General features: G+C 31.4%; 1 protein-coding gene across 1 annotated transcript; it reads right to left on the bottom strand.

The window, feature by feature from the left end:
- Window positions 1-4,143: 4,143 nt before the first annotated feature.
- LOC111686237 lies at window positions 4,144-12,515 on the bottom strand. Its single transcript, XM_046952877.1, has 3 exons — window positions 12,261-12,515; window positions 4,717-4,872; window positions 4,144-4,254 (listed from the first exon to the last, which is right to left on the bottom strand). Exons 1-3 carry the CDS (start codon window positions 12,270-12,272, stop codon window positions 4,159-4,161), a joined length of 264 nt encoding a protein of 87 aa, XP_046808833.1. The 5' UTR covers window positions 12,273-12,515; the 3' UTR covers window positions 4,144-4,158.
- Window positions 12,516-14,716: the final 2,201 nt, after the last annotated feature.

Here is a 14,716-nt window from a genome sequence, read left to right as displayed (position 1 = left end):
TCTGTTCTAGTTCTGTTCTAGTTCTGTTCTAGTTCTGTTCTAGTTCTGTTCTAGTTTTGTTCTAGTTCTGTTGTAGTTCTGTTCTAGTTCTGTTCTAGTTCTGTTCTATTTCTGTTCTAGTTCTGTTCTAGTTCTGTTCTAGTTCTGTTCTAGTTCTGTTCTAGTTCGGTTCTAGTTCTTTTTTAGTTCTGTTCTAGTTCTGTTCTAGTTCTGTTCTAGTTCTGTTCAAGTTCTCTTCAAGTTCTGTTCTAGTTCTGTTTTAGTTCTGTTCTGTTCTAGTTCTGTTTTAGCTCTGTTATGGAGTGGCATTTTTCATAAGTTGGTCACCTTTTTTTAGTTTTATAAATATGTATTTGGTTAGCAGCAAAAATATTTAAAATATTCATTTAATGAATGAATTAAATTGTTTTTCTGATAACAGTGATATATTACAACATCCACTAACAACAAGTTTTAAGAATTTTTTTGCAATATTAATTTTATGCAATTTTATTTCTAAATAATTAAACAAGAATTTAAGTTTTTTTATGTAAAAAATATGAAATGTCTAAATGTTTATAATTTCTTAATTAGGCTTTAAATGGCAGAATAAAAAAAAAACAATATTAATACATATATTGAAAAATTACAGAAATTTTAACAAATTAAAATAAATATTGACAAGATTATGAAATTAAGCAGTTAAGAAAAAAGCAAAAAATATTATAAAGATATTTATTTTGAAATCAAGAATTAAAAAAATGTTTTTGAAAAATTAAATTGGTAACTGTCAAAATGCATTCAGAGTGTCTAAAAAGCAATAATTAAATAGAATTCTCTTTTGAAATGTCATTTTTGCAATATTTCAATTTTAGGAATGTTTTTATAACATAAAACTGTTATATTTGAAAGGTGTAAATGAATTAGTTTACAAACATATACATTTAAAAGAATTATATAATTTACAAAAAAAAAAAAAAATAAATAAATATTTTACAGAAAATCGACAATGAATATTTGATAAATTACAATAACTATTACGTATACGTAACGGTTTAAAAACTATAAATAAATATGTCTTTAGTTTGTGTCAAAAACATGTTAACAGACATAATAGGATCAAGACATTGACATAATGTGGGATTGAAATATCTCAGTATCAGCCTGCCAGTGTAATAGAATTGCATGAAAAAAACGTTTGTAACAATTAAATGCAAATTTTAGAACCAACCAAACTAACAACCCAATTCATATAGACTAAATGACTGACTGACTGACATTCACACATAATCACTTCGAATACCAGAGTGAATGAACGTATTTTGTTTGTTCATTAGAATTCATTTGTGTCGTAAATGAAATGACGTTTAAGTATCAGTTATAATGTTAACATAACGGTAAATTCTATGCTGTTAGTCAATAGAAAAATAAATGTTTTTAGTTCGGAAAGGAACAAACTAAGGCACGTCTTAAGATCAGTTTGGTTAGTTTATCTCTAGTTCTGTACTATTTCTGTTCTAGTTCCGTTCTAGTTCTGTTCTATTTCTGTACTTTTTCTGTTCTAGGTCTTTTCCAGTTCTGTTCTAGTTTTGTTCCTGTTCTGTTCTAGTTCTTTTCTAGTTCTGTTCTAGTTCTGTTCTAGTTCTGTTCTAGTTCTGTTCTAGTTCTGTTCTAGGTCTGTTCTAGTTCTGTTCTAGTTCTGTTCTAGTTCTGTTCTAGTTCTGTTCTGTTCTGTTCTGTTCTGTTCTGTTCTAGTTCTGTTCTAGTTCTGTTCTAGTTCTGTTCTAGTTCTGTTCTAGTTCTGTTCTAGTTCTGTTCTAGTTCTGTTCTAGTTCTGTTCTAGTTCTGTTCTAGTTCTGTTCTAGTTCTGTTCTAGTTTTGTTCTAGTTCTGTTCTAGTTCTGTTCTAGTCTGTTCTAGTTTGTTCTAGTTCTGTTCTAGTTCTGTTTAGTTCTGTTCTAGTTTGTTCTAGTTCTGTTCTAGTTCTGTTCTAGTTCTGTTCTAGTTTGTTCTGTTCTGTTCTAGTTCTGTTCTAGTTCTGTTCTAGTTCTGTTCTAGTTCTGTTCTAGTTCTGTTCTAGTTCTGTTCTAGTTTGTTCTAGTTCTGTTCTAGTTCTGTTCTAGTTCTGTTCTAGTTCTGTTCTAGTTCTGTTCTAGTTCTGTTCTAGTTCTGTTCTAGTTCTGTTTCTTTTTGTTCTAGTTCTGTTCTAGTTCTGTTCTAGTTCTGTTCTAGTTCTGTTCTAGTTCTGTTCTAGTTCTGTTCTAGTTTCTGTTCTAGTTCTGTTCTAGTTCTGTTCTAGTTCTGTTCTAGTTCTGTTCTAGTTCTGTTCTAGTTCTGTTCTAGTTCTGTTCTAGTTCTGTTCTAGTTTGTTCTAGTTCTGTTCTAGTTCTGTTCTAGTTTGTTCTAGTTTTCTGTTCTAGTTCTGTTCTAGTTCTGTTCTAGTTCTGTTCTAGTTCTGTTCTAGTTTGTTCTAGTTCTGTTCTAGTTCTGTTCTAGTTCTGTTCTAGTTTTGTTCTAGTTCTGTTCTAGTTCTGTTCTAGTTCTGTTCTAGTTCTGTTCTAGTTCTGTTCTAGTTCTGTTCTAGTTCTGTTCTAGTTCTGTTCTAGTTCTGTTCTAGTTCTGTTCTAGTTCTGTTCTAGTTCTGTTCTAGTTCTGTTCTAGTTCTGTTCTAGTTCTGTTCTAGTTCTGTTCTAGTTCTGTTCTAGTTCTGTTCTAGTTCTGTTCTAGTTCTGTTCTAGTTCTGTTCTAGTTCTGTTCTAGTTCTGTTCTAGTTCTGTTCTAGTTCTGTTCTAGTTCTGTTCTAGTTCTGTTCTAGTTCTGTTCTAGTTCTGTTCTAGTTCTTCTGTTCTAGTTCTGTTCTAGTTCTGTTCTGTTCTAGTTCTGTTCTAGTTCTGTTCTGTTCTAGTTCTGTTCTAGTTCTGTTCTAGTTCTGTTCTAGTTCTGTTCTAGTTCTGTTCTAGTTCTGTTCTAGTTCTGTTCTAGTTCTGTTCTAGTTCTGTTCTAGTTCTGTTCTAGTTCTGTTTTTTTTTTTTTTTTGTTCTGTTCTAGTTCTGTTCTAGTTCTGTTCTAGTTCTGTTCTAGTTCTGTTCTAGTTCTGTTCTAGTTCTGTTCTAGTTCTGTTCTAGTTCTGTTCTAGTTCTGTTCTAGTTCTGTTCTAGTTCTGTTCTAGTTCTGTTCTAGTTCTGTTCTAGTTCTGTTCTAGTTCTGTTCTAGTTCTGTTCTAGTTCTGTTCTAGTTCTGTTCTAGTTCTGTTCTAGTTCTGTTCTAGTTCTGTTCTAGTTCTGTTTAGTTCTGTTCTAGTTCTGTTCTAGTTCTGTTCTAGTTCTGTTCTAGTTCTGTTCTAGTTCTGTTCTAGTTCTGTTCTAGTTCTGTTCTAGTTCTGTTCTAGTTCTGTTCTAGTCTGTTTTAGTTCTGTTCTAGTTCTGTTCTAGTTCTGTTTAGTTCTGTTCTAGTTCTGTTCTAGTTCTGTTCTAGTTCTGTTCTAGTTCTGTTCTAGTTCTGTTCTAGTTCTGTTCTAGTTCTGTTCTAGTTCTGTTCTAGTTCTGTTCTAGTTCTGTTCTAGTTCTGTTCTAGTTCTGTTCTAGTTCTGTTCTAGTTCTGTTCTAGTTCTGTTCTAGTTCTGTTCTAGTTCTGTTCTAGTTCTGTTCTAGTTCTGTGCTAGTTCTGTTCTAGTTCTGTTCTAGTTCTGTTCCAGTTCTGTTCTAGTTCTGTTCTATTTCTGTTTTAGTTCTGTTCTAGTTCTGTTCTAGTTCTGTTCTAGTTCTGTTCTAGTTCTGTTCTAGTTCTGTTCTAGTTCTGTTCTAGTTCTGTTCTAGTTCTGTTCTAGTTCTGTTCTAGTTTGTTCTAGTTCTGTTCTAGTTCTGTTCTAGTTCTGTTCTAGTTCTGTTCTAGTTCTGTTCTAGTTCTGTTCTAGTTCTGTTCTAGTTCTGTTCTAGTTCTGTTCTAGTTCTGTTCTAGTTCTGTTCTAGTTCTGTTCTAGTTCTGTTCTAGTTCTGTTCTAGTTCTGTTCTAGTTCTGTTCTAGTTCTGTTCTAGTTCTGTTCTAGTTCTGTTCTAGTTCTGTTCTAGTTCTGTTCTAGTTCTGTTCTACTTCTGTTCTGTTCCAGTTCTGTTCTAGTTCTGTTCTAGTTCTTTTTTTATATTACTTGTGATTAGCAGCATAATTAGTTCGTTTTATTAAATCATATAAAGTCGATCTGTTTACTCACCAACTTGTTAAATACATTTGAAGTAGAACTGAATGTAGAATGTGTTGAATTCCGTGCATTAGGTTTTCTCTAAAGTAAAGTGCAAAATAAAAAAACATTTAACTGGCTACACTCTGCATTACAAGTTGATGGAAAGGTAGCATTTGAGCAGTTAGAGAAGTAATAAAAAACACCAGTTAAGTCATAGTAAAATAAATTATTTACTTTTTTAAATTCAATATTTTTTGCTACATTTATTTGGGACACCCTCTGCTCTTCTAGATAATATCTCATGGTGACATGTTATAGGACACAATTGTTAACAAATTTGTTAGAGATTGATAGACAATATTTTAAAAAATTAATAACACCACAGAAAAGCTATTTGCATATGTTAGCAAAATGTGATTTTGGATAAATTTTTAAACTCTTACGGGTTACTACATATTTTTCCAATTTTATTTGGTGGTAAATTAATTAAAATATGTTGTTTCTATTTAATTTGTCAGAGTTTTACAACACTAAGAGGTAAAATTGTGTAAATTTACTTACAAATTGTGGTGCATATTCCATCATCTCGGCTTCTTTCTCCTCCTCGGCACCCTCATCCTCAACCACATGTATGGGTTGCAAATTAACCGTTTTGGCATAGATGGCAAAAGTTAGTGAAATTATTAGCAGACTATTTAACCACTTACGCGGTGGTATCTGTTAGGAATGAATGAAGAATATTTTGTTATAGAGAATATGAACAAAATTTAAATATTATTTGAACGTAAATACACATAAATGTATCTGTAAACTTAAGGAGTATGTGAAATTTTAACATTAATTTATAGAGTATAAATTGTTGTCAGACAAACGCTAGTAATTTCTGAATTTAATTTACAGCTTTAGGCGAAGAATGTGCGTAAATATAAGCGTTTATTTTATGGCTTTTGGTGCTGTTTGAGGATTAGAAAAATGTTTCGTTTTCGCTTCAAAACCATTTTAAATAGTTGTTACGGGAAAAACTCTATTACACAACTTGAAGACAACTAGAACTACAACAGAACTAGAACAGAACTAGAACAGAACTAGAACAGAACTAGAACAGAACTAGAACAGAACTAGAACAGAACTAGAACAGAACTAGAACAGAACTAGAACAGAACTAGAACAGAACTAGAACAGAACTAGAACAGAACTAGAACAGAACTAGAACAGAACTAGAAAAGAACTAGAACAGAACTAGAACAGAACTAGAACAGAACTAGAACAGAACTAGAACAGAACTAGAACAGAACTAGAACAGAACTAGAACAGAACTAGAACAGAACTAGAACAGAACTAGAACAGAACTAGAACAGAACTAGAACAGAACTAGAACAGAACTAGAACAGAACTAGAACAGAACTAGAACAGAACTAGAACAGAACTAGAACAGAACTAGAAACAGAACTAGAAACAGAAAACTGAACGAACTAGAACAGAACTAGCAGAACTAGAACAGAACTAGAACAGAACTAGAAACAGAAAACTAGAACAGAACTAGAACAGAACTAGAACAGAACTAGAAGAAACGAACAGAAACTAGAACAGAACTAGAACAGAACTAGAACAGAAGAACTAGAACAAAACTAGAACAGAACTAGAACAGAACTAGAACAGACTAGAACAGAACTAGAACAGAACTAGAACAGAACTAGAACAGAACTAGAACAGAACTAGAACAGAACTAGAACAGAACTAGAACAGAACTAGAACAGAACTAGAACAGAACTAGAACAGAACTAGAACAGAACTAGAACAGAACTAGAACAGAACTAGAACAGAACTAGAACAGAACTAGAACAGAAGTAGAACAGAACTAAAACAGAACTAAAACAGAACTAGAACAGAACTAGAACAGAACTAGAACAGAACAAAAACAGAACTAGAAGATAAAGTGGAAAGTAGAAAGGTGAGTATATAAAATACATCACAGCCGAATTTTGTTTTTAACACAAAATTTTCCACATTTTCCCACACATGATAAAACTAAATATTTTAAGTAAGTGTTAACAAATTTAATTGTCATTTTAAAAACAATTTTCTATAAAAAATAACTACATTTTGAACACGATTAAATTTTTTAATCATAATCTCTGCACAAAATTTATTTTATACATAACTCTTATGGAAAATGTTTGATAAATCTATGAAAAACCCATAATAATTAGTTAAGATAGTGAACAATTTTCAAAACTTAAAAACACAGCTGGGAAAATTTTGGAAAAAAATTATAATTTATAAACTTGTAAAACATGTGTTTAAATGAAATTTCCATAAGACAAGAAATTAAACACTTAAAGAAAAAAGGAATACGAGAAAACTGGGTGTGTTTAGACACAAAACTATAGTAATTAAACTACAGCAATTTTAGACTTTAACATTGATTGATTTCTAAACATATCCCACATGCTGTAAAAAGCAATCGATATAGTATTCATTGCAACTGCTTAAAGCCGCTTAGTAATTAAGCTACTGGATTTAATTGACATGAATACAATTATAAAGTTAAAGACAACTAAAGTAATATTCATTTACAAAAACAACATTTAAGCTATAAGAAACTAAAATACAAATTATAACATTTTTACAGGAAAATGCTTGTTCAACAATTTTAAGCTAAATCTAAACTTATTATTAATTTCTTTGGTTTTTTTGTCTGTCTTTTGGGTTTCATAACTTCCAGCCCGTTATCCGCGTAAAACATCTCAAAACATATTAATTGCGTTACAACTTTAACTGCATTGACTGCGTCGACAACTACAACGTTTGTAAATTGTATATTATTTCTACATTTTCAGTTTGCACGCTGCGAACACACAATCATTCCATTCAAAAATTTATTTCTATGAAAAAATGTTCCTAGTGTCTTGGGTCTATTAAAAAGTTTATAGTTATTACAAAGTAATTTTCCATATGTAAGTATACATTTTGTAGTTAATTTTAAAAGAGGCAAAATTGTATACATTAATTTATCAACTACTTTATAACTAAGAAAATTGGAAATTTGTAAACTTATGTTTCTAAGCAAGGCAAACGAATGAAAAGGGCCTATATGTAGTTCTATTTTAGTTCTGTTCTAATTATGTTCTAGTTCTGTTTTAGTTTTGTTCTAGTTCTGTCCTAGTTCTGTTCCAGTTCTGTTCTAGTTCTTTTCTAGTTCTGTTCTAGTTCTGTTCTAGTTCTGTTCTAGTTCTGTTCTAGTTCTGTTCTAGTTCTGTTCTAGTTCTGTTCTAGTTCTGTTCTAGTTCTGTTCTAGTTCTGTTCTAGTTCTGTTCTAGTTCTGTTCTAGTTCTGTTCTAGTTCTGTTCTAGTTCTGTTTAGTTCTGTATTAGTTCTGTTCTAGTTCTGTTCTAGTTCTGTTCTAGTTTGTTCTAGTTCTGTTCTTTTGTTTCGTTCTGTTCTAGTTCTGTTCTAGTTCTGTTCTAGTTCTGTTCTAGTTCTGTTCTAGTTCTGTTCTAGTTCTGTTCTAGTTCTGTTCTAGTTTGTTCTAGTTCTGTTCTAGTTCTGTTCTAGTTCTGTTCTAGTTCTGTTCTAGTTCTGTTCTAGTTCTGTTCTAGTTCTGTTCTAGTTCTGTTCTAGTTCTGTTCTAGTTCTGTTTCGTTCTGTTCTGTTCTAGTTCTGTTCTAGTTCTGTTCTAGTTCTGTTCTAGTTCTGTTCTAGTTCTGTTCTAGTTCTGTTCTAGTTCTGTTCTAGTTCTGTTCTAGTTCTGTTCTAGTTCTGTTCTAGTTCTGTTCTAGTTCTGTTCTAGTTCTGTTCTAGTTCTGTTCTAGTTCTGTTCTAGTTCTGTTCTAGTTTGTTCTAGTTCTGTTCTAGTTCTGTTCTAGTTCTGTTCTAGTTCTAGTTCTGTTCTCTAGTTCTGTTCTAGTTCTGTTCTAGTTCTGTTCTAGTTCTGTTCTAGTTGTTCTAGTTCTGTTCTGTTCTGTTCTGTTCTAGTTTGTTCTAGTTCTGTTCTAGTTCTGTTCTGTTCTAGTTCTGTTCTAGTTCTGTTCTAGTTCTGTCTAGTTCTGTTCTAGTTCTGTTCTAGTTCTGTTCTAGTTCTGTTAGTTCTGTTCTAGTTCTGTTCTAGTTCTGTTCTAGTTCTGTTCTAGTTCTGTTCTAGTTCTGTTCTAGTTCTGTTCTAGTTCTGTTCTAGTTCTGTTCTAGTTCTGTTCTAGTTCTGTTCTAGTTCTGTTCTAGTTCTGTTCTAGTCTGTTCAGTTCTGTTCTAGTTCTGTTCTAGTTCTGTTCTAGTTCTGTTCTAGTTCTGTTCTAGTTCTGTTCTAGTTCTGTTCTAGTTCTGTTCTAGTTCTGTTCTAGTTCTGTTCTAGTTCTGTTCTAGTTCTGTTCTAGTTCTGTTCTAGTTCTGTTCTAGTTCTGTTCTAGTTCTGTTCTAGTTCTGTTCTAGTTCTGTTCTAGTTCTGTTCTAGTTCTGTTCTAGTTCTGTTCTAGTTCTGTTCTAGTTCTGTTCTAGTTCTGTTCTAGTTCTGTTCTAGTTCTGTTCTAGTTCTGTTTAGTTCTGTTCTAGTTCTGTTCTAGTTCTGTTCTAGTTCTGTTCTAGTTCTGTTCTAGTTCTGTTCTGTTCTAGTTCTGTTCTAGTTCTGTTCTGTTCTAGTTCTGTTCTAGTTCTGTTCTAGTTCTGTTCTAGTTCTGTTCTAGTTCTGTTCTAGTTCTGTTCTAGTTCTGTTCTAGTTCTGTTCTAGTTCTGTTCTAGTTCTGTTCTTGTTCTGTTCTAGTTCTGTTCTAGTTCTGTTCTAGTTCTGTTCTAGTTCTGTTCTAGTTCTGTTCTAGTTCTGTTCTAGTTCTGTTCTAGTTCTGTTCTAGTTCTGTTTAGTTCTGTTCTAGTTCTGTTCTAGTTCTGTTCTAGTTCTGTTCTAGTTCTGTTCTAGTTCTGTTCTAGTTCTGTTCTAGTTCTGTGTTCTAGTTCTGTTCTAGTTCTGTTCTAGTTCTGTTCTAGTTCTGTTCTAGTTCTGTTCTAGTTCTGTTCTAGTTCTGTTCTAGTTCTGTTCTAGTTCTGTTCTAGTTCTGTTCTAGTTCTGTTCTAGTTCTGTTCTAGTTCTGTTCTAATTCTGTTCTAATTCTGTTCTAATTCTGTTCTAATTCTGTTCTAATCTGTTCTATTCTGTTCTAGTTCTGTTCTAATTCTGTTCTAATTTGTTCTAGTTCTGTTTTTTTTTTTTCTAGTTCTGTTCTAGTTCTGTTCTAGTTCTGTCTAGTTCTGTTCTAGTTCTGTTCTAGTTCTGTTCTAGTTTGTTCTAGTTCTGTTCTAGTTCTGTTCTAGTTCTGTTCTAGTTCTGTTCTAGTTCTGTTCCAGTTCTGTTCTAGTTCTGTTCTAGTTCTGTTCTAGTTCTGTTCTAGTTCTGTTCTAGTTTGTTCTAGTTCTGTTCTAGTTTGTTCTAGTTCTGTTCTAGTTTGTTCTAGTTCGTTCTAGTTCTGTTCTAGTTCTGTTTAGTTCTGTTCTAGTTCTGTTCTAGTTCTGTTCTAGTTCTGTTCTAGTTCTGTTTCTAGTTCTGTTCTAGTTCTGTTCTAGTTCTGTTCTAGTTCTGTTCTAGTTCTGTTCTAGTTCTGTTCTAGTTCTGTTCTAGTTCTGTTCTAGTTCTGCTCTAGTTCTGTTCTAGTTCTGTTCTAGTTCTGTTCTAGTTCTGTTCTAGTTCTGTTCTAGTTCTGTTCTGTTCTGTTCTGTTCTGTTCTGTTTCTGTTCTGTTCTGTTCTGTTTAGTTCTGTTCTAGTTTGTTCTAGTTCCGTTCTAGTTCTGTTCTAGTTCTGTTCTAGTTCTGTTCTAGTTCTGTTTTAGTTCTGTTCTAGTTCTGTTTCTAGTTCTGTTCTAGTTCTGTTCTAGTTCTGTTTAGTTCTGTTCTAGTTCTGTTCTAGTTCTGTTCTAGTTCTGTTCTAGTTTGTTCTAGTTCTGTTCTAGTTCTGTTCTAGTTCTGTTCTAGTTCTGTTCTAGTTCTGTTCTAGTTCTGTTCTAGTTCTGTTCTAGTTCTGTTCTAGTTCTGTTCTAGTTCTGTTCTAGTTCTGTTCTAGTTCTGTTCTAGTTCTGTTCTAGTTCTGTTCTAGTTTGTCTGTTCTGTTTATGTTCTGTTCTAGTTCTGTTCTAGTTTTTTTTCAGTTTGTTTAGTTCTGTTGTTCTGTTCTAGTTCTGTTCTAGTTCTGTTCTAGTTCTGTTCTAGTTCTGTTCTAGTTCTGTTCTAGTTCTGTTCTAGTTGTGTTCTAGTTCTGTTCTAGTTCTGTTCAAGTGCTGTTCTAGTTATGTACTAGTTTTCTTCTAGTTCTGTTCTAGTTCTTGTTCTTAAAAAAATAGGAGTAAAGTTTCCTTTAAAAAGTTTGCTATGAATTCAAAGTTAACATTTCTTAATAAAATCTAGAACAAATTCGGAGTAATAAATCTTATAGTAAATTTGCTATGAATTGAGAGTTAAAATTTTTTCCATTGCTTATAATGTAATCAAAGGTATTGCCCAATAAAATATGAATTGAAAGTTAGTTTGCCATTGTTTTTCTATTCAAAATTCACAGTTAATAAATGTTAACATAAAAAATCAATTAACATTTTACTATAAATATCGCCATTTATTGGTCTAAACTTAACAGTTCTTTACGTTTAAAACAAATTAACAACTTTAACACGCAAACTTCTTCTTCTACCACTGCACTTCTTCTACAATGGCTCCTTTTGAGGTTTTTAAACATTTGACTATTGGCGGCCTTTTAGCTATTGGCAATCTACACAATCATTATCTGGCGCATGCTGCCAATGCTAATGTTTTAGCAATAGAAAATAATGTCGCTCTTCCTTATCGATATGGCATTTGGGATAGTAGCTCAAAGAGAGAAGGACAAGAAGTTTTCGATCACGATCTTGATCAAGCCAGCAGCAAATATATTAAGATTAAATATTGTAGACGAAGATATAAATAGAAATTTTAACATGAACAGTTAATTTTTGAAATAAAAAGTTTAAAAAAAATTTATAAAAATTTGAAGTAAAAATTTTTTTGCCGAAACTTTGTTACGAATTCGGAGTAAAGTTTCAAATCGAATATTTACTACAAATTTGGAGTTAAGTTTTTTATAGAAAATTTGATACGAATTCGGAGTGTAGTTTCTAATGGAATTCGGAGTAAAGCTCTAATTCGTAGTAAAGTTTCTTATAGAAAATTTGCTACGAATTCGGAGTAAAGTTTCTTACAGAAAATTAACTACGATTTCGGAGTAAAGTTTCTTATAGAAAATTTGTTAGAGTATAGATTCTTATAGAAAATTTGTTACGAATTGAAAATTTGCTACAAATTCGGAGTAAAGTTTCTCATAGAAAATTCGCTAAGTATTCGGAGTAAAATTTTTTATGGAAACTTTATTTCGAATTCGGAGTAAAGTTTCTTAAAGAAAATTTGCTACGAATTCGGAATAAAGTTTCTTAAAGAAAAATTGCTACAAATTCAGAGTTAAAGTTTCTTATAGAAAATTTTCTACGAATTCGGATTAAAGTTTCTTAAAGAAAATTTGCTACAAATTCAGATAAAAGCTTTTTATAGAAAATTTGCTACGAATTCGGATTAAAGTTTCTTATAGAAAATTTGCTACGAATTCGGAGTAAAGTTTCTTATAGAAAATTTCCTATGAATTCGGAGTAATGTTTCTTATAGAAAATTTCCTATGAATTCGTAGTCAATTTTCTTATAGAAAATTTGCTACAAATTCGGAGTCAAGTTTCTTATAGAAAATTTGCTACGAATTCGGAGTAAAGTTTCTAATAATAATACAAAAATTCATAGAGAAGTTTCTTAGGGAAAATTTGCTACGAAATCTTAGAAAACTTTTGACGTGTTCGGAAAAATATTATCTGACGGTCAAATTAACATTTAACTTCTGCCTTAATTAAAAGTCCTTTTCCACAAAAATTACAAACAAATAAAATTTTATTAACAAAACTAAACTTTCACTTAAGTGAAAGTGAAATAAAACACACACAATTTAGGCAAACACTTTCGTTACAAATCACTTTCGCTTTCTTTGCATTTCGCATGATCACATTCACATCCTCTGTCTCTCATATAACTTCACATTATTTTCGATTCAAAAACTTACATCAATTGACATTATGAAAAAAAACCGATTGAAAAACAATAAACGATCTTAAAAACTAGTTTTCTTAAACGTTTTTTTTCTTTTTATTATTTAACCCACGATCACTTGAAATAAAAAATCACTGAAGACGATCACTGTTTTATTTGCAGAAAAAACAAAGTTTTAAAATTTTACAATCTTTTTTTTCAAAACGTTTTTACTATTCAACCACACGATATGTCAATGTCAAGGACAAATTTACAATTAAACATGCATTGTGTTGTATGCAACGTATTTATACAGTTAAGACAAACCAAACACTATAACAATAACAACATTTAAATGTGGAGACTTGTTAGAAAAACATGTTAGCAACATTGCATGTGCTCTTAAGATCTTCATCATTTTTAATGGCAACCGGCATAATGGACATAGTGGTGGAGAGGTATCCAAACTAGCTAAAAAAAAGTTGTCTTGTAGTCTGTATGTATGTATGTTGTTTATGAACTTTGTTCAATATAAAGATTGTCGGTGGCTAGGAGTTGATCTCTGAATGTTGTTGTAGTAGTTTTTCAAATGATTTTCCAACTTTGTGCACAAAAAAGTGGCGTCAATATAAGAAACATTAATCAAATCGTTAAATTTTGCTAAAAGACACTTTGAACCGAAATCCGATCAAAATTTCATACAAAAACTAGAACAGAACTAGAAAAGAACTAGAACAGAACTAGAACAGAACTAGAACAGAACTAGAACAGAACTAGAACAGAACTAGAACAGAACTAGAACAGAACTAGAACAGAACTAGAACAGAACTAGAACAAAACTAGAACAGAACTAGAACAAAACTAGAACAGAACTATAACAGAAAGGTTGTCGCAGATTTTTGTTCAGATCTCCGTTATATATGGAATGATTTTTTGGGTTTAAATAGGAAAGCTCTCGAAAGTAGGTCTGTTAGAATTATTAAAGATTTTGGCTTCGATGATGTCGGTGGTATTTACAAAATTGATTTCAACTAACATACAGACAGACTAATAAAGGACTCGGATAAGTCATATATACTTTACATGACCGGAAAATTATATTATAGAAATTACCAACGGAATAACAAATTTATATAAACCCTTCTCACGAAGGTGAAAGCATGCAAGATATTTTCTGTAATATTTTTGTTAAAGATCTAAATTCACATTTTGGAAAAAAGCTTGTATAATATAGCATTGAATTCCATTGAGTTAAGTCTGCCAATCAAATTGCTCCATAATTAATCCTCTTTAATCAATCTCAATATCAAAACTACCGTTTTATCCAAAATACAAATTAATTAATTAATTACATTGGCCTCAGCATCTTCACAACTTTCATTTCCAGCGGTTATTCACCAAATAATTATTCATGCTACCAATGAACGCAAATTTTATAAAATGTAACTCAATTTAAAACAAATGACACTTTAAATAAATTTCCAAAAAAAGCAGCAACAACCGGCAAAAAATTTACATTTAAATTTACAAAAGTAACTAAACACAAATAATAATAATATTAAAACTAAATTTTAAACAAATTAAATTACCAAAAAACAAATAGAGAGGTAGGTATGTATGTATGTATTGCAACAAAATATTATAACAGCTAAAACAGCAAGCAATAACGAAGCAACAACTTTTACTTTCTTTTGCAAATGCCACAATGCAACACATATTGGTTGCATTCATGCAACAAATAAATTTAAAACGATATTGCGATCAAAAAAAAGTAAAATTTTAATATGATTCCAACCATATAGGAAAAACTTGAATTTCCCACTCACTTAGTCAGGCACTTTTTTATTTGGTTAACTCAAGCAGAAGAAGAGTTGCAATGACCAAAAGCCTGCTGCACACATCTGTCAAATTGATAACAAGTAAATCTGAGATATTCAACAAGTTTTACAGTTATTTGAAGAAAAATCCGAATTTGTGACAATTACAAATAAAATCATCTTTATCTTTAGCTACTCATTTGTAGGCTAAAAGATAAATAGGATTTAAAAATAGAATATATTGCCAGCGGCCCGTTGATCTTCTATTACGTTTTAGTGTTTTCAATATGTTGATGCAATATATTTAGTTGTTTGTAACCCGGTTACACCAGTTCAAACCGTAAACAGGAGTTCAATGCGCAATTAACAAGATTTTCAATAACAAAAATTACAACAACATTAACTTGTTGTGATAATTACAACAAAAAATTTAAATAGAAAATATTTTTGAAGATTTCTTGTATCGATAACGTGGTCATCTTGTTAAGTAATGCAAATTTTGCGTTTTTTAAGTTTCTTTTAGTAAGCTTGCCAGTTCTGTTCTAGTTCTGTTCTAGTTCTGTTGTAGTTCTGTTCTAGTTCTGTTTTAGTTCTGTTCTAGTTCTGTTCTAGTTCTGTTCTAGTTCTGTTCTAGTTCTGCTCTAGTTCTGTTCTAGTTCTGTTCTAGTTCTGT

Source organism: Lucilia cuprina, chromosome 5 (assembly GCF_022045245.1).
Source record: "Lucilia cuprina isolate Lc7/37 chromosome 5, ASM2204524v1, whole genome shotgun sequence".
Taxonomy (NCBI): Eukaryota; Metazoa; Arthropoda; class Insecta; order Diptera; family Calliphoridae; genus Lucilia; species Lucilia cuprina.
Note: the sequence above shows the minus strand (reverse complement) of the source record. Positions and strands in the feature narration are given on the sequence as shown.

Coding starts and splice junctions, on each gene's coding strand:
- LOC111686237 (XM_046952877.1), bottom strand. Junction 4,255..4,716: donor TGGAATATGCACCACAATTT/GTAAGTAAATTT, acceptor ACTTTACTTTAG/AGAAAACCTAATGCACGGAA.